Below are 27,856 nucleotides of genomic sequence, written 5' to 3' on the forward strand. Positions count from 1 at the left end.
AAATTTAAAAATAAAACCCAAACTGCATTTTCCCCCTTTCTCAGGCATTGTGCTGAAAGATGGGAACCGGAACCTGACTATCCGCAGGGTGAGGAAGGAGGACGAAGGCCTGTACACGTGCCAGGCATGCAGTGTCCTCGGGTGTGCGAAAGTGGAGGCCTTTTTCATAGTAGAAGGTCAGTGGGGATTCATAGACAATCAGATCGCTTTTAAAAATTAGCTTGCACCTGTACTCAAGTACTTTGGGTGGGAGGGTTATGGATGGTTTTTAATATTCTTTGTACTTTGTAAGTTTTCTACTATAACTATATACTATTTTAACCAGAAAACATAATTAATGTTATTTTAATTCTGCTTGCATCACATTTCTATCCCTGCAGTTCTCATTGTAGAAAAATTCTTAGCCTGGCAGGTGGAATGTCTTTCTTTCCTTGATTCTTTCTTCATATGACTGGCTCAACTAACTAGTTATGAAAATTAAACCCCTATATTTATTGGGTAGAATTATTGCCTAGTCATGAAAATCAGTGCTATCTAGATAGTCACAAAGGTTCATAGTTTTTATTGGACTGGAGATAATTAAGATTCAATTGTGAACAATGGACCATTGCTTCTCTGAAATGGAAAATTTGGGATTCTTATCTAAATGAATATGCAGGAATGATGTGAAATCTAGCATTTTTCTCAGATGGGAAAGGTAATTTGTGACAGAATATTTTATCTTCAAAAGTGTATTCCTATCTTTAAAAAAAATAACCCGTGAGTGAGACAATGAAACTGTATTAGGTGGGTGAAGGAGTGGTATGCAGGGGGAAAGGAGAGGAATGGTGATAGATGGAGGAATTGACAGATTTCTATGAATGCATCCTAATTTGTCTCTCAAGGTCTATATTTTAGTCCCTTTAATCTGTCTAATCTGTGTTGCCAAGTATTACATCTCAATACTTTGAGTTCTTTTCGAATCTGTAGGTTTATTGTCATTTTATAACCTGCAAATAGATTTCAAGTGACATGGCAGTTGGTCACATTCAAACTGCTTTATGCTTTAGGGCAAATCCTAAGGGAGATTTCCAGTTCTCTCCCATGCCCTGCCTCAGCTCTGTTAGCTTTCTGCAGTTGGTTTCAAGGAGGCCTAACTAGGTAACAATGGCACTGAGATTATGTTTACTTTTCACCAGGAGAGAACATTAAGAAAGGATGAGGTACGTATTTAATGCTCCTGCTAGTTTCCCAAATGTTCACATGGGAATATTAATGCACCAACTTATATAGACAGTTGTATCTTTGCACTTCCTACTCTGAACAAACAGACGTTTCAATCTCTATGTATAAGTAGGGAAATCCTTCAATAAGACCAGCAGAGAAACAAAATCTGCTTGCTTGCAAGCAGACTTGATGCTTGTCTCTCAACTGTAGCTCTTATTTTCCTAACTAATTAATTACTTGTCTTCCTGTCTTCTTGAGGCTGCTCAGCCACGCTCACAGCTTGTGGCCCAGTTTGATTCACATTGCACTCCTCCAATAGGCGGGTGACCCTAAGTGATAATTGCTTCCTTATCACCACTTTGCTAATCACTCTTGGTTGAAAGCCTCCTCTGGGCTTAATGTTCCCCCCTCAGAGCGGTCCTCTGGAGTCCTGAGCATCTGCAGCTTCCTTGCTGACCTTCAGCTTTTTCTCTTCTCTGTCCTTTCATGAGTGATTGTGCACTCAAGCACTCACCTCAGTTCTCTCTCTTTCCACACTGAGGCTACTACCACATGAGGATGGAGTAATGTAATGTTAGCCGGTGTCAGACAGACCTTGTTTAACTCTTGACCGTTCCAGCAACTTGTTGCGTGCCCTTGATGAAATACCTTAATTCTCTCTGAGCGTCTTCATCTGAAAACTGAGGGTTATTGAGAAGACTTCAGTGGCATGACATATTTACAGTGATGGGCACCTAGTAGGTGCGTGGTCACCAGTGGTTCTCTGACCAAAGGAATACATTTATTTCCCTACTTGTTTTCTTAAACAGTCCTCCTCAAACTCCATACAGATGAAAATATAGACTGTCAGCACAAAATCAGACATTTATTTTCTCCAAACATAATACTTTTCTTCTCTACAGAACATGATCTGTTTTCTTTCCATCAAAGTCTGCTCTTCTTACAAACACTTTGTTTGCCTTTTAAGATATTAATATTTCTCTCCTTTATTACTTTAGAATTTTATTGTTGGAAGTTTTCATGAGCAATATTTTGCAAATTTTAAATTATCCATTAAGAATATTATAAGCTCCATCCAAGTTAGAGGTTGTGACTATTAGTGCCTAGGATTTTTCTGAGTTCATAAGATTGAAATTTTGCTTTAGTGATTGAACTTTATTATTTTATGTCAAAAAGTATGAGTTTCCAGTTGTTGACGTTCATTCATTTGTGTATTGCCAGGTGCCCAGGAAAAGACAAACTTGGAAGTCATTATTCTAGTAGGCACTGCAGTGATTGCCATGTTCTTCTGGCTACTTCTTGTCATCGTTCTACGGACCGTTAAGCGGGTAACAGAATAATTTTCCTTCTGTCCCATTCACATTGGTTTTCATGATTAATGAAAGCTGACTGGAGTTCTTTGAGTTGATTCTTTCCATTGTTATTGGCTCAATAGGCACAATTTTATTTCTATACAATAACGTTCTTACCCACTTACTTTTGGCTGGGCTACTGGGGTTTAATTGATAGAAGCAACTAGAGAAGAAATGGGCTTGGACTGTCTAGTGTAATTAAGATTTGAGAATTAAACTCTGAGCTCATTTGGGGGTTGAGGGGACACTGGGAACAGAATTATACTAGGACAACCCTCACACTCCATGAACCATTTAGAAAATGAGACACCAAGAACAGGGCTTCTATAAAACAACAATAACAAGCTCACAAAACAACAGCCAAACAACAGAGTGTGTGTGACTGGAAAGAGTAATGCTTTCCAGGCCAATGGAGGGGAACTGAAGACGGGCTACTTATCCATCGTCATGGATCCAGACGAACTCCCCTTGGATGAGCACTGTGAACGCCTGCCTTATGATGCCAGCAAATGGGAATTCCCCAGAGACCGGCTGAAACTAGGTGTGTTTTCAATTGATACTGATTTGATATTGGGTTTATCAGGCCATCTCATCCTCCTTTAGGCTGATGACAGATCTAGTCTATTCAAATGTTAGATTCTGGTTTAGAAAATTCATTTCATCTCTTGAATTTGAGTAATCATCCATTTAGTCACTGAGAAGTAGGCTCCTTGTATAATTGCTCAGAGCAGGACATTTGGAGAGTGAAGATGATGAGGACCTGGGAGAAGCCCAATGAAGTGAAGGTCTCTCAGTTGTGTCTGACTCTTTGCCCCCCCACATGGACTATAGCCTGCTAAGCAACTTTGTCCATGGAATTCTCCAGGCCAGAATACTGGAGTGGGTATCCATTTGCTTCTCCAGGGGAACTTCCCAACCCAGGGATCGAACCCAGGTCTTCTGCATTGCAGGCAGATTCTTTACCATCAGAACCACCAGGCAAGAGGGAGGTATTAAATCACTAAGCCAGGACAAGGGGGTTAACAAGACCGTCCATGTATGGCCATCCCGTCAAGTCAGAATTTCTGCCTGTGGTAGTGATACAGTCCACGTTTGTTTGTTGTTGACTCTAGGTAAGCCTCTTGGTCGTGGTGCCTTTGGACAAGTGATTGAAGCAGATGCCTTTGGAATTGACAAGACAGCAACCTGCAAGACAGTGGCTGTCAAAATGTTGAAAGGTAAAAGCAAAACTATGTGGCGATATGTCCGTCTATCTGTTTCATCCCATCCTTTAAATGTGATGAAGGCTTGTTATCAGTGGCTTTGTGGCTAGATGGCCCCACTAGACAAACTTGGAGCCAGACTATTTAATGCCTTTGGGCAACCTGGATAAAAAGTTCCTCTCATGCCAGAGTCCATGGCCTGGCAGGCAAAGTTGGGATAGATTTCAGCTACCCTACTGCCCCATCTTGCCTGAGAGCCCTCATACAAGAAACAGCTTTTACAACTCTCTCTCTACATGTATTTAGTTGCTGGGCCATAGGAAAATAAAAGCTAGGTTACTTCAAAATTGCTTCTTAGTGTACTGTGGTGCATTAGCAAGATAACTATAGACAGTGAAGAAGCAAAAAAAAGAAATTTGATCTAAGAAGTAAAAATAGTAGCCATGTTCCCTAGAATTGGAATATATAAACGATAATATGCAAAAGAATGGCTGTGCTGGGGAAAAAAGGATTATGGGTGACCGTTTAAGAATTAAAAGTTTCATAAGCAATTGTTAGGGGCTTCCCTGGTAGCTTAGAGGTAAAGGATCCACCTGCTATGCAGGAGACACGGGTTTGATTCCTGGGTCAGGAAGATCCCCTGGAGAAGGAAATGGGAATCCACTCCAGTATTCTTGCCTGGGAAATCCCATGGACAGAAGAACCTGGCGGGCAAAAGAGTTGGACATAACTTAGCAACTAAACAATAACAGCAAACAATTGTTAAGCCTGATAGTAATGGTATTCTGGTCTTCCCATTTTAATCTGGGGAGGTCATGCCTACAAAGCTCTGTGCTAGAATTGCGATGTGCTTTCCCCGATGGAGACAGTGCTGCTGATCCTTTGCCAATAGGGCTTGTGCATTTTGAAGCCATCTCTCTCCTTTTGCCTCTTCTCCCTTGTGGACAAGGCGGGTGTGTAATCATCCACCTGATGCGGTGGCTCATCAGGGTCTGAGGTGTGGACCACGTCTGTGAATCACAGTGAAGTGTACCCGTCTGGACAGGATCAAACGCACAGTCTTAGCCTCAGCAGCCTCATGTGCCAACTGGCTTTGCCAGCTGGCCCTTGTTAAGTTTCCTGCTCGGCACAGATTGATGAGAACTTCAACAGAGCCCATAACACATGAGGATATTTAATACATGATGTTGCTTCCTTATGAGGAAGCACTGAAATAATCAGGCCCTAAAAAGCTTGGTAAACCTGATATGTGAAAATCCACTTTTGTAAAAGGAGAAAACCTGGGCATGATTTCCTTTGCAGATGTATTTCTCCACTTTGCAAGAAGGCCCACAATGGCTTCCTTCAAATATCAAGCATTGTGGGTGCATTTAAAGAATCTGATCTAAAATTATAAAATATAACTTATATTTGTCTTTTAATGTAGCTAGTCTGTAAATTGGCTCATAGTTATGTTATCCCTGGAGGGAGAGGTGCACAGATGCACGCAGTGTGACATTCACCCTCCTAAGGTAAGGCCCGCATGTTTGGTTGCCTTCTTTGTTCTGTATCTGCAGAAGGAGCAACACATAGTGAACACCGAGCCCTCATGTCCGAACTCAAGATCCTCATTCACATCGGTCACCATCTCAACGTGGTCAACCTTCTCGGTGCCTGTACCAAGCCAGGGGGTGAGTGTCTGTGGATGGCTCTGGTTGTGGGATTTCAGCATATACTTTCCTGCTGGCATTGGGGGGAACCACCCAACTTCCATGGCCTTGGTTTCCTTAAGTTTGGCAGATTCCTAGATATAAATGTATTCCATGGAGATTTAATGGGAATCACGGATTATTCTAGAACTTCCTATGAATTAAAAAGTGCCATATCCCTATAATCCAGTTTGCTTCCTATGTAAAAGGTGTTCAGAGGACAGAAGTAAACTTTTTCCCAAATTTGAGAGCAAAGGAATTGAAGAGTAGTTCCCCCTAAAATGAAATCAGCTCAGGTGACTGTGTTGAAAAGCAAGTGGGTGGATTTTCTTCTGAAATTTTGACTAATCCTCTATGGAATTGCCTGTTAGAAAAAGAAAAAAAATTACAATGTAAGGGAATGACAAGCAGCTGATTTCTATGATCCTGCTTCCAGTGAAAGGTTGTAACCTTGTCAATGATGTTTTCTGACTCATTGATGTATTAAACACTTGGTGAGAAACATGAGTGAAAACACATTTTTCCTTCTTGGCATGCTGTGCTGTCTGCAGGGCCACTCATGGTGATTGTGGAATTCTGCAAGTTTGGAAACCTGTCGACTTACTTAAGAGGCAAGAGAAATGAATTCGTCCCCTACAAGGTATGTCATTTTCTACCTCAACTGTGGCTGCATTGTAAAGCAGAGGAAAACTCAAGTGATACAGATGAATTGTTTTGGTAAAACTCTGCGAGGAACTTGTGAGGAATCTTTTTGTTTTACTTTCTTGGCTGTTGTATTTTTCTCTTTTACCTTCTGGAGGATACATCTTGTGTTTTGTTTTTGTGAATGTAATCTACTGACCCATTATAGGTGATGCTGAGTAGGGAAATACGGATGATTAAGGAAAAAGAATGAGAAGGGGAGGACAGCTCAGGATTATTCTGTCTTCCTTGGCCATATTTGACCCTATCGAGTATCAATCTCACTGTCAAAGTGCCCTAATGTTGGAAGTGTGTCTGAGGGAAACTGGAAGCAAAGCCTTTATCTCTAAATTAAAACGGAACCAGGCTTTATGGAAGAAAATGTTTTATGTAGCACATCTGCCCAAAATTTCAGCCCAGAGATTTCATGATCCTGAAATTGATGTCCCTCATCTTCTAATAGTTACAATTGCCTCTGTAGTTTATATTTTAGAGATTTCCTGATATTCAAGGAGTTTGTTCATCTGTTTCTTTATAGACCAAAGGGGCACAGTTCCGGCAAGGCAAAGAATACGTTGGGGAGATCACCATGGATCCTAAACGCCGCTTAGACAGCATCACCAGCAGCCAGAGCTCAGCCAGCTCTGGGTTTGTTGAGGAGAAGTCCCTCAGTGACGTGGAGGAGGAGGAAGGTACCTGCCATTGCTCCTCCATGCCGGATACATGCTCTTGTGGGAACAGACCAGGTGACGGGATGTGGCAAAGAATTTTGTCCTGGAAAAGCCTTACCTAATATTTGGAAGAGACCTGAATTTCTAGAAGGCTTCCATTCAGTTTCTCCAAAAGGGAAGGGCGGAAGGTCTAGAGAAGCAGTGGGCTAGGTTGTGAGTGGAGCACGGCTAGCCTGAGAAATCTCGGTCTTCCGGGAGAGCTAAGCAGTTGGCAACAGTCAAGTCAGTGCTCCTCAAGAGTTGGTTCAACATGTGTCAACAGGAGCGGCTCGGTGCAAAGGAGACAACCACAACGGTGGTTGACCAGCCTCCCCATTGTCCACAGGGGTTCAGCCCCACTGTGTTTGCTTCAGCAGCACAATACAAGTCCTTCAGTTAATCACACCCAACCGTTTCCAAGGCAGTGTAGGCATCTGTTGTTTCTACCCCATCCCAAGTGGATTATCAAGTCTTCCATGCTTCTTCAGAGGAGTCTTGGCAAATACCTGTTTCTTTATCCACTTATGCTTCCAGTGATATTTCAGTGCTCTTTATGAGTGGAGCTGTGCTCCCAGCCTAACTTCCAGAACCTCTTCCAGCTTCAGGATACCCTGTATATCTGCTTCCCTCAGAAGGACCAGAGACAGCCCCATGGAGGAAGAGATGGGGCTTCTTGACATCTGGCTCTTCTTGAGATGTGAGCATAGAAGAGTTCTGTTATGAAATAGTGGAAGAAACCCACTTCTGTTCCCTTTGACATGAGGCCACAGAGCATAAAACTAACCTCTTTCCCATAGAAGCCACGCAGGCAGTGTGAGGTAGAATGTGGTCTAGAAAAGTCTGGCGAGGTGGTCTAGAACTCATGTGACCCAGCGCACACGAGTGGGGCAGTCTCTGCCCCGTCTTCTCTCTCACGAGATGGTGGCCGGTACGCGGGAGACCCAAGAGCTTGAGGGAATCACTGGAGTAGAGGGGGTGTTGGCCTGGAATTTTGCCTTCATTTTTTTGGAAAAGGAAGAGGTTTCACTCATTATTCATGGAGAGGCCTCTAGCCCTAAACATAGCAAGTCACTGAGAAAAAGGTTCAAGTGTTTTTAATACTTACAAGGTTAGTATTACATCTGAGTTTTCATTCACTCTGGTATTTGTCTCCAGGAGAGAAGCCATGTCTTATCTTATCTGACCAAAGTTAAGAGATCATGTTGAAACACCCAGTAATGTCTTAGTGTTTATTTGTACCACTTGCCCGGAAGTAAATACCATGAGTTTACATAACTTTATCTTTCTTTCGATGTTCCTGTCATCTCTGGTTCATATCCTTGAAGGAAAAAAAGCATCCTCACAGGCCTGATTTACTGTGTTTACAGCATTTTCTCAGCTTGAAAGTGAGAGAAATAAATATATTTTTGGTATTTTTAGTTATCCGTTGTAGATTATAATTTGACCTTTAGCCTTTATCCTAGGACAAAGCTTGGAGAGAAAAGATTCAATGACCCCGGAGATTGTTGTTTTATTTTTAGAGTTCTTGATATGAAACTATTGTTTATCCCTCTGGGTACATGAAAAAAACAATTTTAAAACAGCAAATTTGTAAAAGCCCTCTTTTACCTCTGTTATCTATACCAGTTTCACCTCCATTTTGCCTCCTGGATTTGTTCTCCCAATTTGACTAAAATGGAAAAGAACCAATATTTTGCTAAAGGGTTTGATGAAGGCTATTAATATACCATGATTCAGCATACGTACAGAAAAAAGAAACATTTTCTCCCTGCTTCTATTTCCTGAAATTTAACTCCCGATTTTTAAAATGAAGATTACTCTATCAAGCTTAGAAACAAATACTTTCTGACTGAAATACCAATCTCTGTGCTCCTGTATCTTCTGACAGTTTCTGAAGATCTGTACAAGGACTTCCTGACCTTGGAGCATCTCATCTGTTACAGCTTCCAAGTGGCTAAGGGCATGGAGTTTTTGGCATCACGGAAGGTGAGACAAAGTATCTCTTTACGTCACAGATTTGGAAATGAGATGTCCAATGCCAGCCATTCGTGTTTGTCTGGAACTGTAATTCATTCACCACTCCCGAGACTGTTAAGAGAGTCTATTGGGGAGGTTCCATTTCTGCTCATTAAAGAGAAACTAGGAGCTCATGAAATTAATTCATGTGATAAATAGCTTCCAAGTGCCAGCAGTCTTCTAGGCCAGGGGTCCCCACCCTCTGGGATCTAATGCCTAATGATCTGAGGTGGAGCTGATGTAATAGAAATAAAGTGCACAATAAATGTAATGCACTTGAATCATCCCCAAACCATCCCCCCACTCCCAGTCCATGGAAAAATTGTCTTCCCTGAAACTGGTCCCTGGTGCCAGGAGGTTTGGGGACCCCTGTTCTAAGCACTAAGGACGCTGTGTGGGCAAGAAAGCAGACTGTCTACCTGTGTGGAGGTTATGTTCCAGTGGGTGGAGCAGACCACAGAAACAAGTGAAATACCTAGTGGTTTAGATGGGAGTGGGTACTGTGTAGAAAAATAAGCAAGAGTTATAGAGTCTGTAGGAGACGTGTGTTATGTACATCTGCTTCTCTCTGTACACTGATTTTAAACTAAGTGGGCATGGCTTGAGGGAAACATGGAATTTGAGCAGTGGCCTGGAAGAGGTGAGGGGCTGAGCCTTGCAGATATCTTGGCATAAGAGAGTCTATTTTTCATTTCTTTTATGTTCATCACCATCCATCAAGAAGTATTTGTTAGTATAATTAGAAACCAGGAAGGACAGACTTTAGAGAGAGCAATTGAAAGAGCTAAAATTAGAAAAGTAGGCTGAACAAAGGCTGAGGTGGGTACGTGACAAGTCACAAGCATTCCAAAGGTTGTAAACATCGTGGAGGTGGTGAGGTTGAAGTCACCACTCTGGAAAGGGTAAAGTGGCTGGTTTTACATGAAACAAGACAAGTTCAAATCAAGTTTCAGGAAGAATGATCACTTGACAGAATGCATTTGCTGCAGCCTACTTGGAGAAGAAGGACTTAACATTTTTATTTTGTTATTTGTTTCTAAATTAGAGTGAAATCCCTCAGCTGTGTCTTTTTCTGGGGTTTAAAGCTTGTCACAGCTTTCAGAGCCTCAGGGTCCCAGAGGTTTCTGCCTGGAAACTCTTGTCTTCTCGCTCCCAAGAAGAAGGGAGAGAAGTGGAATCTTAGAGGATTTTCGCAAAGAGAAAGGCTTTCTGCCCTTCTTGATGATTTTATTTTATTATGTTTTAAAGGCCAGAGCCTGCCATTTAGTCAGGGCTCCTTTCACAGGGAAGGGAATGGGGGTTGGAGGAGAGAATCCTTTCATTTTTCCCTGCATCTACCAGCTGATTCTTGAATAACACCTGGTTGCTTCAAAAAAGGAAGCTCTTTGGTAGGTCGTGGGGGAGGAAGTGGGAAGGCCTGTGTTTTTTGGAGTCTCCTAGCTTCCTTAATCATACTATACACTGTGCTTTGTAAAAAAACTTTTTTGAAATTTTTATAGAATTTTTTTCTCCATTTACAGTTTTCCAAAATACCGGCTATATTCCCCATGTTATACAATATATCCCTGTGCCTTGCTTGTTCAGAGGAAAAGTGCTATAGAGATGCAGGGTGTGGGGTCCTTCATGCTTGGCTCACACATCACTGTTCCACGGACCTAAGAGTTTCTCATCTGAGCCTTTCATTCATTTCTAAATGTTCCCCGAGGCTCTTGTTCCGTCACAAATCTGTCCAGTAGTGATAGAACTGCTTAGTGTAGGAAGTTAGATGAAGTTAGGAGATGCGGAGAAGAGAGAAACTGAGGGACAGAAAAGAGTAGAAGGAAAGCCAAGGAGAATTGGCTTTTCCTTTTGTGTGCGTCAGAGAATCTCCTTGATGGGCGAGAGGCTGGGAGTGCCTTCCTTGGCCTCTGTGATAAGCCAGCACTTTGAAATCAGGGTGAGCCCCACTCAGAATTGCTTCTCAGAGCCGGTCCAGCTTTGGTTACATATGAAATGGGGAAACCAACAAAGGGCCCCAAACCAAGGAGAGCCCCTTGTCTCTGATTTCCGTGCAGTCATTCATTCTAGGGCCTCCTCAGAATAACGCCTTTTAACCGTATATGGTGCCAGGCCAAAGGGATGTGTGGATGTGACCAGAAACACATTCTTAACTGTGTCCAAGAGAAGTCTATTTATGACTCCGTCAGCATGCTATAACTTAATTAGTTAGTTCCAGGGTCCGAGGCTGTTTATGGAATAAGCAGATGTGTGTCTCAGTGAAACTCAGACTTTTTTTCCCCGAAGTGTTGATAAAAGATGTTAACCCAGTGCTTGTTAATCAGTTGGTTTTCTGATGTGGTTTTTTTTTGAAGCATGAGGTCAGAACAGATGTAGAAGAGATCAGCGAGGCTGAACTGTAACGCACACAATTCTTTTTGCAGTGTATCCACAGGGACCTGGCAGCACGGAACATCCTCTTGTCAGAAAAGAACGTGGTTAAAATCTGTGACTTTGGCTTGGCCCGGGATATTTACAAAGACCCAGATTATGTCAGAAAAGGAGATGTAAGTTCCAAAGATGCACCCCGTGATCTATTAAGTCGCAGAATCCAAACTCTTCTGGGCCAGCCTGAGAAGCTGTGTGCAGGGATAGTGGAAGTTTTTTCTTCAGGTTTTTGCTGAGTTGGGTTCTCATTCTTTGTCTTCTACCCCTATAGGCTCGCCTCCCTTTGAAGTGGATGGCCCCAGAAACGATTTTTGACCGAGTGTACACAATTCAGAGTGACGTGTGGTCTTTCGGAGTCCTGCTCTGGGAGATATTTTCCTTAGGTAAGTTCCTTCTCCTTGTTCCTCCATCCATACTGCAAAGAAAATGATAAAAGTCAGTTACTCCCATATCTCACCTTCATTGGATGAACTTACTTGGAAGCTTTGGGTTATAAAAATCTTTTAAAAAAAGAGAGAGAAAGAAAGAGGGAAAAAAGATATACATGTGAAGGTGTGAGTCAGGCTCATATATATGTGAATTAGACTCAGGGATTTCTGCAAGAGAAAATCTAATCAATTGTGTCCCATTCCTGTTTTCTTTCAGGTGCTTCTCCATATCCTGGAGTAAAGATTGATGAGGAATTTTGTAGGCGACTGAAAGAAGGAACTAGAATGAGAGCCCCTGATTACACCACACCAGAAATGTAAGATTTCACACATATTTCTCTATCCTCCTTCTTTACTCACAAAAATTCTCCCTGCCTAGAAGACTTTCCATCCTGTGTACCTTTGTGGCCCAGTGTGTGTCTGTCTTCTCCCTTGAAGTCTTCCTTGATCATCTCAAGCACAGAGTCATCCTTCTTGAAATGACAGCAGTTTATCTGTACGAACCAGTCAGTTTTTACTACATGTTGATTTATGATGTTTCCTTTTCCATACACACTTCATTCTCCAAGGCTAGGGCTCTATGTCTTACATAGTTTCATCTCCCTATTTAGCATCTTGGCTCATGGTGGACTCTCTATAAATGTTTACTCATTCAAGTGCTTATTTTCAGCATCAGATCAGGAGGAAAGAGACAGTTGATGACATCAGTGTTTTGCTTCCCTAGGTACCAGACCATGCTTGACTGCTGGCATGGGGATCCCAATCAGAGACCCACGTTTTCAGAGCTGGTGGAGCACCTGGGAAATCTGCTACAAGCTAATGCTCAACAGGTCTGTGACCTCCATGCAAGAAGCTTCTGCAGAGAGGACTTAGGTGTCCAGGGCCCTTTTGCTGCCTTCGCATGGCCTCCACGCGGTCCTCTCAGCTGCTGAATAAGGAGCCACGTTCCAGATCCGAGCAACAGTGCTTTTCTAAAAGTCTTAATTGCCCCTTTAAAAAAAAAAAAAAAAAAAAAAATTGCCCCTTTAAGCAGATGAGATCCTAATTCATAACCTGGCAGCTGATGACTTTTATTTTTACTGATGTATATTTTGGTGTCTTCGGGTGCTCTTACAAAGTAAAAAAAGCAAACAAAGACAACAAACAAAACCCCAAAATTGAAAAAAACAAAACCTCTTTGATTAAGTGAATATCAACAGTGGGTGAATATCCACAGTGGACAGAATTTCAAGGAATTTTAAATACATTCTTCAGGCAAAAACACATCTGAATCCTGCAAAATAAATGTTTTGTTTTTTTTCCCCTCCATGAAATCCCAGGCCCCCATAACTTCCATTGGAGGATTTTATTGTAGTATTTACCCTTAGAAAGTTATTTACTCTCCAGTCAACACCTCTTACCGCAATGAATGGAAGCCAATTTCCTCCTACTTTTCTTCTGAACAGCTGGGGGACAATGGGTCAAATCTGTCTTTATCAATAAACCTCCCAAACATTGAGAAGTATCAAATTGCCCTTTATTTCTTTCTCTCGATGAAATAATGTTAAGCTGTGTAACCTTTTCTCAGAAGACCCATTTTCCTGCACGTATATTGCTTTTCTTTAGACTGTCACCAGTTTTTCCGTTGCCTTGAAGTGTAGAGGCTAAAATTGGATGACATGCCCTTTAAAGGACCTTGCTGGTGCAGATGGGACTTTGTGAAGAAGTGATTTCTCAGCCCTGTGGAGCTCTGCCTGTTCCGTTGCTGCATCTGTAACCACAGCCTGCTTCGTCTTCATTGTAGCTGGACTTCTCTGTTGCCCCCTTGCCCATCTCGTGTTTTGTTAGTTCCTTAAGTATACTCTCATATACACATCCCTTTCAAGTGCCCTTGTGTTTTTGACAAGCCATTTTTAAAGTTGTCTTAAAGTTCTGCCTTCAGATATGAAAGCCCCATAAACAAGAAGCCCCCGTGGGCTTTGTTTTTCTTGTAAAGGCTCTTGAAGGACTGAAGCCATAACAATAGCCCTGTGTGTTTGTTGTTTCAGGATGGCAAAGACTACATTGTTCTTCCCATATCAGAGACTTTGAGCATGGAAGAGGATTCGGGACTCTCTCTGCCTACCTCACCTGTTTCCTGTATGGAGGAAGAGGAAGTATGTGACCCCAAATTCCATTATGACAACACAGCAGGAATCAGGTATGGTCTAAGGTCAACATCCCCTTTGGGGAAGGGGCTTCAAGGTCATCCTGGGGAGGCGGGTGGAGGAAGGAGGTTGTATGAAGTTGCTGCATCTCACTTGCGTGTTCACCCTTGGCTCTGAGAGGTCCCCCTTGAAGGGCGTCTGGGTAGGTGAACCTCTTCCCATCTGTGGTCCACATTGCGGCCGAAGCTCTTCCTTTCAGAATCCTAAGCCCTGCAGCTGCAAATAGCTGGAATGCCATAGTTCGTTAATCTCCAGAAAAAGAGACCGATTTTACAAAGCCATCTGTATTTAAATTATCCCCATGTACTCTTTTATTAATGTGAATTAAACAGCTTAGGAAAGCTTCAGGAAGGAAGAGTTCTATGCGTTTATGAAAGCACACTTTTGCCTCTCTGGCTGGGATACAGTTGCCGTTGGGGATGCGTCCTGAATTAGACTGGACAGCACATCTTCAGAAGCCCCTCCCAAGTCTGATTTTCAGCATTTTATTTGCATAATGGGACTTCTGGGCTTATTTAAAACACATGCGCTGCAGTATTTTCCTGATTTGTAGAAGGGTTCCAAAGGCAGCTTTCTTTTTATTCTCTCCCAGCACCTGTGCATGAGGAAAGAGTTGATATGGTTTCTACAATATGATATTAAAATTGCCTTTTCATAAGCCTGGGACTACTTCACTTCACTTTGTTCTCGTTCCCACCCCTTTGGGTGTTTTCCTGCTATAACTGCACCCCTGACCACGAAGGCCCAGCCTGCCCGCTTGAGCGTGTGCAGGCTGCAGGGGGGGCCTCAAAGCTCAGGATGGGGGGGAATGGAGCTCTAGCCTGTGGCCAGGGCGCTAGACGGCAGGTGGGGAATCACCCTGGTCAGTGGGCCTTGTAGACTTCCACGGGGGTGCGGGCAGCAGGGGTGCTGCCGTGGGAGAGAGGAAAGCTCAGAGTGGGTGGGAGCCAGCTAGTAACCTGTCCATTCCATCTGTGTCAAGAGCTTCTGGCATTTTTGAAAGAACTTTTTCTTACCAGGTTTTGCCAGAGTTAGACAAAGTAGATACTATTATCTTTTGATGTAAATGTTGAATATGAGACTCAGAGCAATTACCTGGAAGATTACAATATTGTGGTTAAAGATCCAGATTTTAGAGTCAGACAGGATTGGGCTTCCCTGGTGGCTCAGATGATAAAGAATCTGCCTACAATGCAGGAGGCCTGGGTTGGGAAGATTCCCTGGAGGAGGGCATGGCAACCCACTCCAGTATTCTTGCCTGGAGAATCCCATGGACAGAAGAGTCTGGAGGGCTACAGTCCAGGGGGTCGCAAAGAGTCGGACATGACTGAGTGACTAACACTTTGACTTTCATAACTGGGTTGGATTCCCAAGTCTGCTCTTTGCAGCTCTGATGTGGGGCAAATTTTCAGTGTGACCCAGGCTGGGACACTGGTGGTGTACAAAAATGATGACTTTGAGAATTACATGGCATAATGAGTTCCTAAGTGCCTGGTACCTGGAGAATACCCAAAAAGTAATAGCTATTATGTGAGCTGCTTAAAACACATTGTGGGGATGAATCCCATTCCTCTGACATCTAACTCAGGGCTGTTTTCTCCCATACCAAGGAGGGGGCCTCAAATAGAAGGAGGAATGAAATGAAGATCTGAAAATCCATAGTTCCACTCCCGTGTTTAAAAAGTCCTAGTTCAAGTTTAACTGGCCTTCTGGTGTGGTAATTATTCCTGCAACACTGTTGCCTTCTGCTTGATCAGAAAGCCATTTGATCATGAGCTGTGTTCCTTGGGTTTTCTGTGACCAGGTGGGGTGAGGACCCAGCCAGCAGCCTCTTGGCTCACTCGGGCACTTTGCATATGGTGCCGAGGGTTGATGAAGTCATGTATGTGTGATGGAAGTGCCAAATGCGATGCTGGATCTAAAGCAGGGCTGCTAACATTTATCCCCAGAAGCGTGGACAAATGTGACACCACACTCCCAGCTCAGGCCTGGCTGCTATTTGCTGTCTGTGCCTTTTGAATTGGTCTTTGCAGTCCAGTTTCTCTTTTATCCAGCCATAATTTGAAAAATAAAATGGAAATTGGAATCTCTTGTCTGCATCCCCACTCAACCCCCTCCACCTTTTTCCCTTTTCTAAAAATAAGACACCACGGTCACATTCTAATCATTTAGGTTAAAAGCGAGTCAGAGTCCAGGCGTCTACATGCAGCACACTTCATTTCGATGCTCGCTTGTGGTTCTGCTTCCCTGGGGAGCAAGAGGAGAGGATGGGGTGCCTCTCAGGGGACTTGCTCTCTTATCTTCATGTTGCCAGTCAAGGAGGAGAGCCAAGGTGTCTTTCTCACTTGCTTCCTGCTTATAATTTTCAATTTCATTGTGTTATAAATAGAGCAGGACAGAGACATCCCTGTGGGAGTCGACCTCCTGATTTTTTGCCCCATTAACTATTTTAAAAAATATTGGTTCAGCATTTATTTAGAGAAGAGGCTGAGAGGTATGTGGGGGAAGGGTGAGGAGGAAGGACCACTAGTGTCTAGACTCTGCTTTCTCTAATTTCCCTATGGATCAGCTCCGGTCCCCAGTTTGCATGCTTCCTGCAAGAAAACACATCTTAATTGGGCTCATCTTCCTTACAGGGTAGTTTGGGGACCATCTGCGGTTGCTCCACTGTTTCCCCCGGGGAGTTTCACCTCCCACTCCAAGCGGCTTAGCAAAGATTTCTTTTCAGTTCTCTCCCAGAGAAAGGTTCTGGCACATACTTTTTTTTCTCTCATTTTGGTTAATTGCTAGTGATGATATAAATGCTCCTAGTAGATTGATGCCAGGGACAGCCTGCTGGCTAAATGTTCCTGAAATTGGCTCTGATACTAGACTGCTTGAAATGAACCTGTCCTTTCTTCACCTTTTGTCTGTCTCACAGTCCACATTCCCCCTCCTCCACCCCACATCACTGCACGCTCAATGCACACATGGAAGTGAGCAGGACTGCATGCATGTCAAGTGCTTAATGAAGAACTGAACAGTCATATCCACTGCCCTCTTCTCCCTTCTCCTTCCTAATGCTGTTGCAAGGGTATCAATGTGGAGTGAGGTCAAAACAAACAAAAACAACCCTGCATGGGCTCTAGAAACCTAAGTTTGAGCTCCAGTTCTAGTTGTTTCCTCCCTAAGCCATCACTTCCTCTTTTCCAAATAAGAAGTAAGAAAAACCTGCTGTGTAGATTTGTTAAGAACAGATGCAACAATGTATATGAAAATGCCTTGTCAACTGGAGCTGGCTGAGCAATGTTTGGAATTATTGGGCTGAGAAATCAAGAAAGTGGCCTTTCTAAGGCAGCTGCATTACTGCCCAAGCTCACCAACTCTACTTGATGCTACAACCCAAATACCTCTGGAATCTGTCTACTTCTCCAGACCTGTGGGCATCACCTTTTGGTCAAGCTGCCCTTCCTTCTCCTAGATAAGTGGAACAGATCCCTAATTGATCTCATGATTTCTGGTCTTACTTTCCTGAACCCAGAGTCATCTTTCTAAAGGGTGTATCTGACTTTGTCAATCTAATGCTTAAAATTCTTCAGTGGCTGCTCATTGCCCTCAGGATGATAATCCAGGTAGTCTAGTTATGTGATTTTGGACAAGTTCCTTAATCTTTCTATGTCTTAGTTCCACATCTGAAGTTGGGCTAATGATACCCACCTAGAGAGGTACCATGGAGATGCCATGAGACAGTGGTTGAGGATCATTTGACACAGCGCCTGGCACATGGGCGTCTCAATAGAGGATTCCTGAATGAGTGAATGAATGAATGATTGACTATGGTACCAGTAATTTGGTAGAACTACCACTTTTCAGGACTGGATTTAGAAGTAGGCTTTTCAGTCTCCTTATTTTTAATACATTGTGTCCTCTTTCCCGTGGGGTTCCCTGAGTGAGGCTGTCACTGGTGAACCTCATTCTCTCTTTGTAGAGGAAGAACCAGCCTCCTTGGACGGGGCGGGGAAGACTTGGTTTCCATTATCCTCCTTTGCCCAATTGAGTCCTCTCTCCACTTGGTCACAGAAAACACAAGGAATATGCAATATATCTAGAAGGCTGCTAGGGTGGGAAGTACAGTGGGGTTCAAGTGAAGACTGAGTTTGCTGTCCCTTCCTATGAAAAAGACTGCGTCTCTCCACTTGGGTTGATTTTCACAAAATCACTCAGACTCACCCAAAGTCACATGGTAGGGGAAGAAGCATCCCTAAGGGACATGTGATGTGCTGTCTGACAGGTGCTGTCCTCTGGACTCTTGAAAGAAACTGGTAGTCTTTGGAATTCAAAGGAGAAAAACAAGCTTTGGTTGGTGGATCATCACTCTTTCTAAGATCTTTACCACCCACCACTGACCACCTCATTCATCCTCCAGATATCTTTGCGAGTGAGGGAAGGAAAGCTTTGGCCTGTACATCTTAAAGATGGGGAAACAGGAACATAGAAATATATTCGTGGCTTTCCCAAGTCTGTGCAGTCCATGGTAAACTTGGAAATAGACGGAATATCTCATGATTCTCAAACTACAGCCCCAACTCTGTGGACCAAAAATAAGAGATCATGAGATTCAGCCCACCTCTACCTATTAAGCCTGTATTACATATAGCAGGAGAAGGTGGTTTCCAGAGTCTGTTGGGTTCAGCATCTTTTACTGAACCCAGTGAAATCTGGGAGTGTTTCCTCTGCCCATCTTTAATGGAATGGTTGCTCTGTGGACGTTGTCTAGATAACTTGCCTAGGAGATGGCCAGAAAGATGTGAAACACTCAGCGATATGCTAAGAACTTAGTGGAGGAATCGCAGGCAATCAGGAAGTCAAGTAGTAGGCAGCTGACCACTGAGTCTGCTATTATTGTCTTCAGTCCAGCCCTGGACCTCAGAAGTAAGATTCAAAGGAAAGGGGGCTCATCTAGGCCCCTCCATTATATTATACTTTTAAATGGACTTTCACAGGAAATTAAGCCTTTGGTGTGTGCTAGCAGAGAAAGATTTTTGTTTTGTTTTTCTTTTTCCAGAGGATGTTTTGAAGGTCGCTATTAAACTTGTGGTTCAGAGATAATGAACTTAGGTATCACTTGTGGAATCTGCAGTCAACTATACCACCACTAAAATATAAATATTTGTTCTTTTGCAGTCAGTATCTACAGAACAGTAAGCGAAAGAGCCGGCCCGTCAGTGTAAAAACATTTGAAGATATCCCGTTGGAAGAACCAGAAGTAAAAATCATCCCAGATGTAAGTACATCTTTTAAAAATAGTCTTAGAAATAATACCAAAGATGAAACATAAGCTAGACAAATATTAGCCTAAGCATTAGAGTCTTGGAGCCTCATTATGAAGCTGCCCTTGTGGGTATGTGTCTTGGGGTCATTATAGCAATGGAACTTATTGGGCCGCCTTGTTTTTTCCATAAGTGAAGCCCCTGGTTAAGGTTCAAGACAACTGAGCTTCATGCCCAGTTCCACTGAAGTGTAAATGATATTACTGGGGAAAGAGGGATAGAAATGGGTCTCCTTAGCTTCTTTCTAAATTCCTCTCTTCTTCCAGGCCTGGGTCTCTTGTGGAAGCAATTGCGTCCTCTCAGAGCCAGTACAGTTTCTGGCTATAATACCTTTACCTCTCCCTGAAGAACATGGAAATGCTGTCTCAGAGATGGGTTAGGAAATCAGTTTGATTAAGTGATTGGTCAGTATATACACTCAATCAACTGTGCCATCTCATTGTCTCTTAAAAAGGACAGCCAGACGGACAGTGGGATGGTTCTTGCATCTGAAGAGCTGAAAACCCTGGAAGACAGAACCAAGTTAGCCCCACCTTTTAGGTAAGGTTCAGCCAAATAGAAAAGACAAATTTCAAGGGGAATTTTTGGAAGGAACTTAGGACTTTGAGCATAAGGGCAGAGTTTTCCTTTTTTTGGATCTTTATCTGTTAGGCAAATTTGCATCAACCTAAGTAATAAAGAACAGAAACAAACACATTACCTGGCAAGTCTAAAAAGAATATGAAATAAGAGGATTTGGTTGTGTTTTTTTTTTAACCAGATTTTATGTATACTAAGGAATTTATGAGCATATTTGCTGTGGTCAGTGGTTTGTGTGATATTGGCTAAGTGACAAAGAGGTCATTGGCTTGATCTTTAATAAAACTCTTGAGATAGTTAAAATCTTTGTGGACTCTATAGTGAAGAATTTTCAAACCTGAACAGAAATGGGTGCACCAGTCCTTAAGAAGTATGATATATAAGTAAACCACTGTCTACTTGCTTAGGATATTTAAATACTGTTGGCTGAATTATTGAGTATTTAATTGTGGGGAAAACAGTGAATTTGATTTTGAATATGATGTCTTCCACATGGTTCTATAGGAGTTTGTAGTTGCTTTGAATAGACGTACTAGCTTTTACAGTTGGCGTCCTTTAGCTTCCCTGGTAATTCAATCAGTAAAGAATCTGCTTACAGTGCAGGAGACCTGGGTTCGATCCCTGGGTCTGGAAGATACCCTGGAGAAGGAAATGGTAACCCACTCCAGTATTCTTGCCTAGAAAATCTCACGGACAGAAGAGGCTGGCAGGCTATAGTCTTTGGGGTTGCAAGAGTTGGACATGACTTAACGACTACACCACCAGCACCTACTTTTAACTTAAGAAATAAATAAGAATCTCTATATTTATAAGAATAGTAGGATGCAGAATGGTTATTTATTTGCTGACAGTTTCACTCTAGGTATTAATTGAGAAGATTTTGATCTACTTACAATCTAACTGTTGGGTAAAATGGGAGCCCCCTTGCATTATTGAGTGATGCTCATGTTAAGAAAAACAAAAATTAAAATGTGCCATTGTGCAGCTTTCTCATTTGCCTTAGGCCCATGATGAGAAATTGTGAGAGTCAATTATATGTTTTATTCACTGATTCAAAGTATTTTATTTGTTTAGCAATGACTATGTACCATTCCATTGTCTGAGACACTAAGTCCATTTTGTTGAGGTTGGATTGAAAGAAAAGATACATTTCTAGTTATTTGAAATAACTTTTAAACCATATATGAACATAAAGTTAATAAAATTCTTTTTTTCTTTTGGTTTGTAACATGCATAGATTGGTAAAACACCTAGTGAGGGGGAAAAATCACTGTACTTCAGAATGACTTAAGCTCCACACAGCCTACACCCAGCTACAAAAGGCCTTTTTAAGCTTTTCTCTAAGCTTTGACATGATTACCGTCGGTCACAATTCCACACCATTGAAAACATTCTCTCGTTGCTGCCGAGTGATCCCGTCCTCCATGCTTCCAAAGAATGTGGTTTTGATGAGTAAAAAGCAGTTTTTGACATGTCTAGCTTGATTGTACACACACGCTTCAGCTTACTAAAGTTTAAAGTTGCTCAAGAATTTTATTAACACCATGCACGGGCCTTGTGATCCCCTACTTGGCAGTGTATGACAAGTACCACTGGACTTTCAGAACATCCCAGTTTCCTCCCACATCATGAAAGAGTCCCTTTGGCTCCTTTTCTTGTACACAAACTTGTCAGTCTGCAAGGCCATAAAAAGGTTCCACTGGTTGGAGCCTTTGCATAATCCAAGAGAACGGCCTTTCATCTCATCTCAGGCTTGAAAGACTTGGACCCCAATAAGAGGATTTATCTGAAACTCAGATTTCATCTTGGTACCTGAAAATAGACATTGTCTGAGTAAGCCTACTATGTTGATTAACAAGTGGGAGGGATGGGCCGTGTCTCCAGGAAACTGACAGCCCACAGCGGGTAGGGGATGGGGTTAGGATAGGATGCACAAGAACTGCCTTCTCTCTGCCAACTTATTTGGATGCCATCTCTTCCGCAGTGGACTGATGCCCAGCAAAAGCAAGGAGTCTGTGGCATCCGAAGGCTCAAACCAGACGAGCGGCTACCAGTCGGGGTACCATTCTGACGACACAGACACCACTGTGTACTCCAGCGAGGAGGCTGAACTTTTAAAGCTGATGGAGATTGGGCCGCAGGTCAGCAGTGCAGCTCCGATTCTCCAGCCTGACTCTGGGACCACACTGAGCTCTCCTCTGGTTTAAAAGGAGACACCCGCGTCCCCCAGTCCTGGAAATCACACGAGAGGTGCTGCTCTGATTTTCAAGTGTTGTTCTCTCCACCACCAGGAAGTAGCCACGTTTGATTTTCATTTCAAAAAAAGGACCTCAGACTGCAGGGAGCCAGTCCCCTAGGCATTTCCTGAGATGCTTGTGACCCAAGAATGTGTTTGTGTCTTCTTCCCGTGTTGACTTTATTCTTTTTTTCATTCATTTAAAAAGCACGGTGGATGTGCCCTACCCTGGGTTGCCCCAGGGGTTGCAGCAAAAGAAGTTCAAGAAATGACTTCACCCTCAGAGAAGCAGCGGTGCCTGGGGAGCGGACATCTCCTAAAAGTAGGAGAGAAACTGGGCAATGGAAGTGCTTTGGGTGTTAAAGACGGGAAAGACCTTTAGAGCTAAATCCATCTAGGAAGCTTTGCTTGTTGAAGCCACGTCTTACCTGTGGGGTTTGGACTGATGGAAAGGAAGATGCTGACTTGCTTTGGGAGCGCCCTGGAACCTGCGCATGTGTTGTGTTGGCTCTGGTGGAGGAGGTGGACATAGGGTTTGTGGGGAAATGTAAAGGCTTCAGACAAGGTGACTGGTTTTAGAAGGTTGCGTGCTCTTCCCATTTGGGCTAAATGAGAGTTCCTTGTGCTGTTTCCGACTCCTAATGAGAGTTCCTTCCGTTCTCTTACGTGTCTCCTGGCCAAGCCCCAGGAAGGAAATGATGCAGCTCTGGCTTCTTGTCTCGAGACTGATCCTTTACTCAGGATGCCACAGAAAAGGACACTCAGATGGAGGCTCCCTGTCATGTTAAGGATTTCTGACTGTGTGAACCAGCTTCTGGTTTCTTCTGGATGGACACCCACACCTCTGTCTGAGCCTAAATGCAGTAGATTTGATGTGGAGCTGTGGTGTCAAAGCTTCAGGAAGGATTTTACTCTCATTCCTTCTCCCCTGTCCGTGTGTTCCCCCTTCCCTTCAGTATTTTCCTGACTGTCCCTTCCCCACCGCCCCGCTCCCAGCCAGTCAGCATTCTTGTCATTTGACCTGTACGCCCTAGTAAAATATGATTTGGTTTGTTCACTCTGAGTAATTCTTAGCCAGATTTCAAAATTACCTTGTAGCCCAAGTTATAACAATACCTATTGTATTATTTAGACTTTTAACATGTAAAGCTCTTTCTACTGGTTCTGCCCTTGTTCTTTTCTTTTTAAAAAAAGATGTATTTTCTGTTTGGTACCATAGTATGAGAGGCTGGGAGCAATGACTATAAAACATGCTATGGCACATATATTTATAGTCTGTTTATGTAGAAACAAATGTAATATATTAAAACCTTATATATAATGAACTTTGTACTATTCACATTTCGTATCAGTATTATGTAGCATAACAAAGGTCATAATGCTTTTAGCAATTGATGCCATTTTATTAAAAAAAAAAGTGAAAAACTTGAAGGAATCCTTTGCAGGGTTGCATCACTATACCCATCATTTCTCTCACTTCTGAAATGGAGGCGGGACATTCGGACAGCATTTCCTGTGGCTGCTTTTTATTTTTGCTTGTTCTCTTACTCTTCTTATAAAGAATGTTTTCATAAAATGCTTATATACTTTATAAACAAATGTATTCTTAGTTTAAAAAAATACAATGGTATAATACTCTCACAGCTGTCTTGAGGGTGAATATTTCTGGCTTGAGGTATAATTGCTTCTCCCCCTCTTCTTCATAGCACAAATAATTCACACACACACATACTCTTGTTAAATTCTGAGCACTTTTGAGATTCTTAAAACATGGACTGAGAGATATGTGATAAGTACTCTAACAGAATTTCTGGCTCTCTAGTAACCCCCGTGCCTCTCAGAACAGCCAACCGTGAAAATCAGGGATCAAGATATCTGAGACAGGTGACCAGATCCAGCAGTGCCGGGAAGTATGGAGCATATTTATAGTTTTCAATACGCTTTACTCTGTCCTTTCGGGGCTTCTCTGGTGGCGCAGACAGTAAAAATCTGCCTGCAGTGCAGGAGACACGGGTTTGATCCCTGGGTCGGGAAGATCCCCTGGAGGAGGGAAGGGCAGCCCTCTCCAGTATTCTTGCCTGGAAACTCTACGAACAGAGGAGACTGGTGGGCTACAGTCCGTGGGGTTGCAGAGTCAGACACGACTGAGCGACTCACACACCCCATCCTTAGAGCGTCAGAACCTCTGCTCCAACATTGCCATTTTGAGTGATTACTTTTGCTTGAATTCAGTGAGTAGAATTATCTAAAGATTATTGACACTGAAGGGTAGTCCTATTCTTTGTGGGGTTTTTTTCATAAAAGATTTAAAAATGATTATATAGTCAAAAGATATGCCTATGTATATTTTTAAATGTCTTCTAAGTTTTTAAAATCATATTGAGGAAGGTCTTCCCAATGCTAAAATAATGCAAAATTCTAAATTGTCTTTTTTCTTTTATTACATTGAAATCCTTTGGGGATTTGGGATTGAGGATGGGATGGTTAGGTAGCATCATTGACTCCATGGACATGAATTTGAGCAAGCCCCAGGAGACTTGAAGGACAGGGGAGCCTGGCATGCTGCCATCCTTGGGGTCGCAAAGAGTTGGACCTGACTTAGCTACTGAACAGCAACAAAGATGGACCAAGGTAGGGATCTAGCTTTGTGTTCTTCAAGCAGTTGTAGCAGCGTCGTTTATTAAATATACCTCTTTTCCCCTGTGGTTGGGGAAATACAGACTGTACCATTTTTCATACCCTATCATTTCACTCAGATGTTCTGTACAACTTTATGATGGAAAGGAGGGCAGTTCCAGGTTTGTGTGGCTCCTGGGCACTGCACTCAGAGATTGAACCATTGGCTGGAGTTAGTGAGGCAGGGTCTTCTGAGAGATGCTAAACTGTAGGTCAGATCTGGTCTTGTCTTTCCCATTGTTACAATGTTGTCCGGTAAATGAATGGAAGGAGAGTCTAGGCTATTCAAGATGGAGAAGACCTCACAAAAAAACAGAATTTTCTTCATTTTAAGAAAAAGATTTTGTTTCTCATAAGCGGCCCCTGGCATTGTTTCCAATGTTAGCAATTGGGGTTTGGATTCAGTTGAAACTTCGCACTTTATAAAAAAATGCTTTCAGCACCTCAGACAGAATAATTCAGAGGGGAGGGGTTAGCCCTCCCCTTCTTTCTTCTGTCTCCCATGCCCCTTGATCTTAGCTCCTTTTCTCTACTCATTTGCCCCTGTATTGAAAAGAACCTTGTAGCTTTTAAGAGTGCTTCCTGCATGGCCTCATTTTCTAAATTTTCACTGGAGACACTTGGTGTGTTTTAGGTGAGGCCACACTGTCTCCTCTTGGCTCCTGGCCGCTCTCGTTTTCCCCCTTGACTTGCTTTGTTCTGCTCCCTCCTCTCAAACCCCCTGTCCTTTTGCCTTCTGCTTCTCTCTTCCCGCTAAACTTCCTCTCCTCTCAACCTTCCCACCTCCCCCACCACCAGCAGCCTTTCTCCCCAAACACACCACAGGAGAGAGGAGAGTGGTGGGAGGTTTAAGTTCATTACCCATAGAGTAGCTTTTCTTATCAATGCATATTCCTTTGTTTCAATGAAAGAAGAAAAGTAAAAATCTATAACCCACCACTTTGTAGTTAGTCCAGTTTTCTTGTCTCTCCTAGTATGTCTTAGAAGTCCCACTCAGATATTTATCACCCTGATTGTAAAATGTAGCAAACCCAGAAAGCTAATGCCTTTCAGGGAGTAGCTCCTTTTTAAAAACAAATTTCTCTATTTTTTTTTAATTGGCATATAATCAGAGAGTAGCTCTTAATATACAACTTTTCACATTTGTGTGCCCTTGTCCCGTAGGGGCAGTAGGCATATCATGCCCAGGCTTTCAGGTAAGGAGCGAGCATAGATTAAAGGGGCTTCCAATCTGTTTTTTATAAAATTGTGTTTTCTACATGAGTCTCTCCCACAAAAGGGTTTAGACATAAGTGAAAATCTGGGCAGTCTTTGTGAAAGTAATTTAAAGCCTGATGTTTTGGGGGGAAAGTTACAGAATGCTCCTACGTAATAGAGATTAAAAAGGTAAACTAAAGACATTTACTCTGGTTTTGATCAGAATGGAAAGAAGAAGAGAAATCTGAAGTAGCAACTTGGAGAGAAAAATAGCAGTCAAGTTAGCCTGAAGTTCTGGAGCTAAAGTGGTAGAATATAACAGATTCAGCTGAGGTCTGACTCAGAGACAAGAAAGAGCTCTGAATTAGGAAAGACTTATTCTAAGGAAGACTATTGATAAGACGAGGGTTACAGTAAACTGTGACAGATATGTGACGAGTGAATGTTAATGAGAAGACATCAAATTGTATCTTAGATTTTTTTTTTTACAACACAGCATATGACCTTTCTGTAATTCCTTGACACCTGTAGAACAGCATTACATTCAGTAGTTTCACTCATAGTTTTTGGTTTAAAAATAAAAGAATGAAACCATATGGTTTGATTTTTTTTATGTTAGTCTCACGTTTTGTATATACTAAATACTTTAGAACCTATGACAGCATACTTGCTAGTAACTGGTGACAGCATACCCCCATACTTGAATTGTTTGAAGGTCTCGACTTTTAGATGCACTCCAAAAAGAAAAAGGCAGGGAATGAGAAGCTGACCTCTGCTCCAGTTCTGTCCCATTCTTTGCTCTTTGTCCTTTCCTTTCTTCAAGGAGTAATGTTTGGGGGGGAATAAATCCTGGAAAGGGGATTGAGTTCTTCAGTGGGAAGGATAGTAGCACCGACTGACTCTGATCCCCTGTACCTTTCACAGGATGTGGGGTAAGAAATGACTCATCAAGAACCCTCTGAGCCATTGTCAGGGAGAGAGATTTCAAGGGAGCCTGGTGCTTTGCATAGGGAATCTCCTTAAGCCAAAATGACTTATCATGACAAAGGGGATTAAAAACATTCCGTTCATTGTCACAGAAAGAGCAGAAATGGACTTCTGAAAGCCTGGACCCAATGTTGAGAATTCAGGCTGGATGCAGAGTGGGCAACAGCATTCCACATTCTTTGCCTAAGCTAACAAGAAAAGTGGCAGCCTGTAGTGGCAAAGCAGGCCTTCCAGAGAAATCAGGACCAAAGACTCAGCCCTTAATACTCAATTGTAAGCAAGTAATATTTGTTTGTTTGTATTTAACTGTGCTTTAAAAATGCTATATTGTGCCAGACACTCTGTTGAAAAGAGTTTATTAATATTAACCGATTTAATTAATAGAGATTCTAAAGCAAGATATAAGCATCACAGTGTAGATCGGGCGGCAAGCCCATGCAGGAGACATTAAAGGAGCTCATTGATGGTTTCTACAAATATTTGTTAGGCATTTACTGTGTGCCAGGCACCTTAACAGTTAGTGGTCAGAACTATCTTCTTAGTTGCTTGAGTTAAAAGTTATTAGCAGAACCCTGAAAAGAAGGAATTTCAATCTTATCCCAGAATTCTCTACATATTCTTAGGGTATCCCTTTAACCAATTAAGCATATTTCTCATTATTGGCTCATTCTTCTTTCAGTCATTTTTGAACAAAGATCTGAGTTCAAGGACATTTCTAGGTTTTATAATACATGGATTCTACTGTGGGGGTACTTAACCTGACTTTAGAGTCAGAATGCTCATGGCAAAAATCAGATAAGAAGCCCTTTGACAGCAGGGTGAGGGAGTGAGGCTTTTCTTGGTCTGGTTCACCTCAAGTTGAAAAATTTGCATTTCACTTATATAGCAAGAGGAGATTCTGATAATGCATTCAGAAGAATTCCATGTTGGCAGGCATTGTATGGCAACACAAAAGGAATCTTTTGTTTTGTTATAAGTA

At 42.5% G+C, this 27,856-nt stretch overlaps 1 protein-coding gene across 3 annotated transcripts in view; it reads left to right on the forward strand.

Moving 5' to 3' along the window:
* The window catches only part of KDR (kinase insert domain receptor), a 47,567-nt gene extending 21,151 nt beyond the window's left edge, over positions 1-26,416 (forward strand). The window contains exons 15-31 of one of the 3 annotated variants that reach the window (XM_065914033.1): positions 45-176; positions 2,428-2,534; positions 2,964-3,099; positions 3,671-3,775; positions 5,317-5,430; positions 6,000-6,088; positions 6,668-6,821; positions 8,728-8,825; positions 11,276-11,398; positions 11,551-11,662; positions 11,925-12,024; positions 12,432-12,537; positions 13,735-13,886; positions 19,057-19,156; positions 19,657-19,742; positions 21,766-22,031; positions 22,226-26,416. In XM_065914033.1, the coding sequence (XP_065770105.1) occupies positions 45-176; positions 2,428-2,534; positions 2,964-3,099; positions 3,671-3,775; positions 5,317-5,430; positions 6,000-6,088; positions 6,668-6,821; positions 8,728-8,825; positions 11,276-11,398; positions 11,551-11,662; positions 11,925-12,024; positions 12,432-12,537; positions 13,735-13,886; positions 19,057-19,156; positions 19,657-19,742; positions 21,766-21,988 (1,937 nt within the window). In that variant the 3' untranslated portion in view covers positions 21,989-22,031; positions 22,226-26,416. Of the gene's footprint in view, positions 1-44; positions 177-2,427; positions 2,535-2,963; positions 3,100-3,670; positions 3,776-5,316; positions 5,431-5,999; positions 6,089-6,667; positions 6,822-8,727; positions 8,826-11,275; positions 11,399-11,550; positions 11,663-11,924; positions 12,025-12,431; positions 12,538-13,734; positions 13,887-19,056; positions 19,157-19,656; positions 19,743-21,765 lie in introns of all 3 variants that reach the window. The other 2 variants (XM_065914032.1, XM_065914034.1) reach the window with 2 other exon arrangements.
* Positions 26,417-27,856: the final 1,440 nt, after the last annotated feature.

This window comes from Muntiacus reevesi, chromosome 22, assembly GCF_963930625.1.
Source record: "Muntiacus reevesi chromosome 22, mMunRee1.1, whole genome shotgun sequence".
In the NCBI taxonomy this organism is placed as follows: Eukaryota; Metazoa; Chordata; class Mammalia; order Artiodactyla; family Cervidae; genus Muntiacus; species Muntiacus reevesi.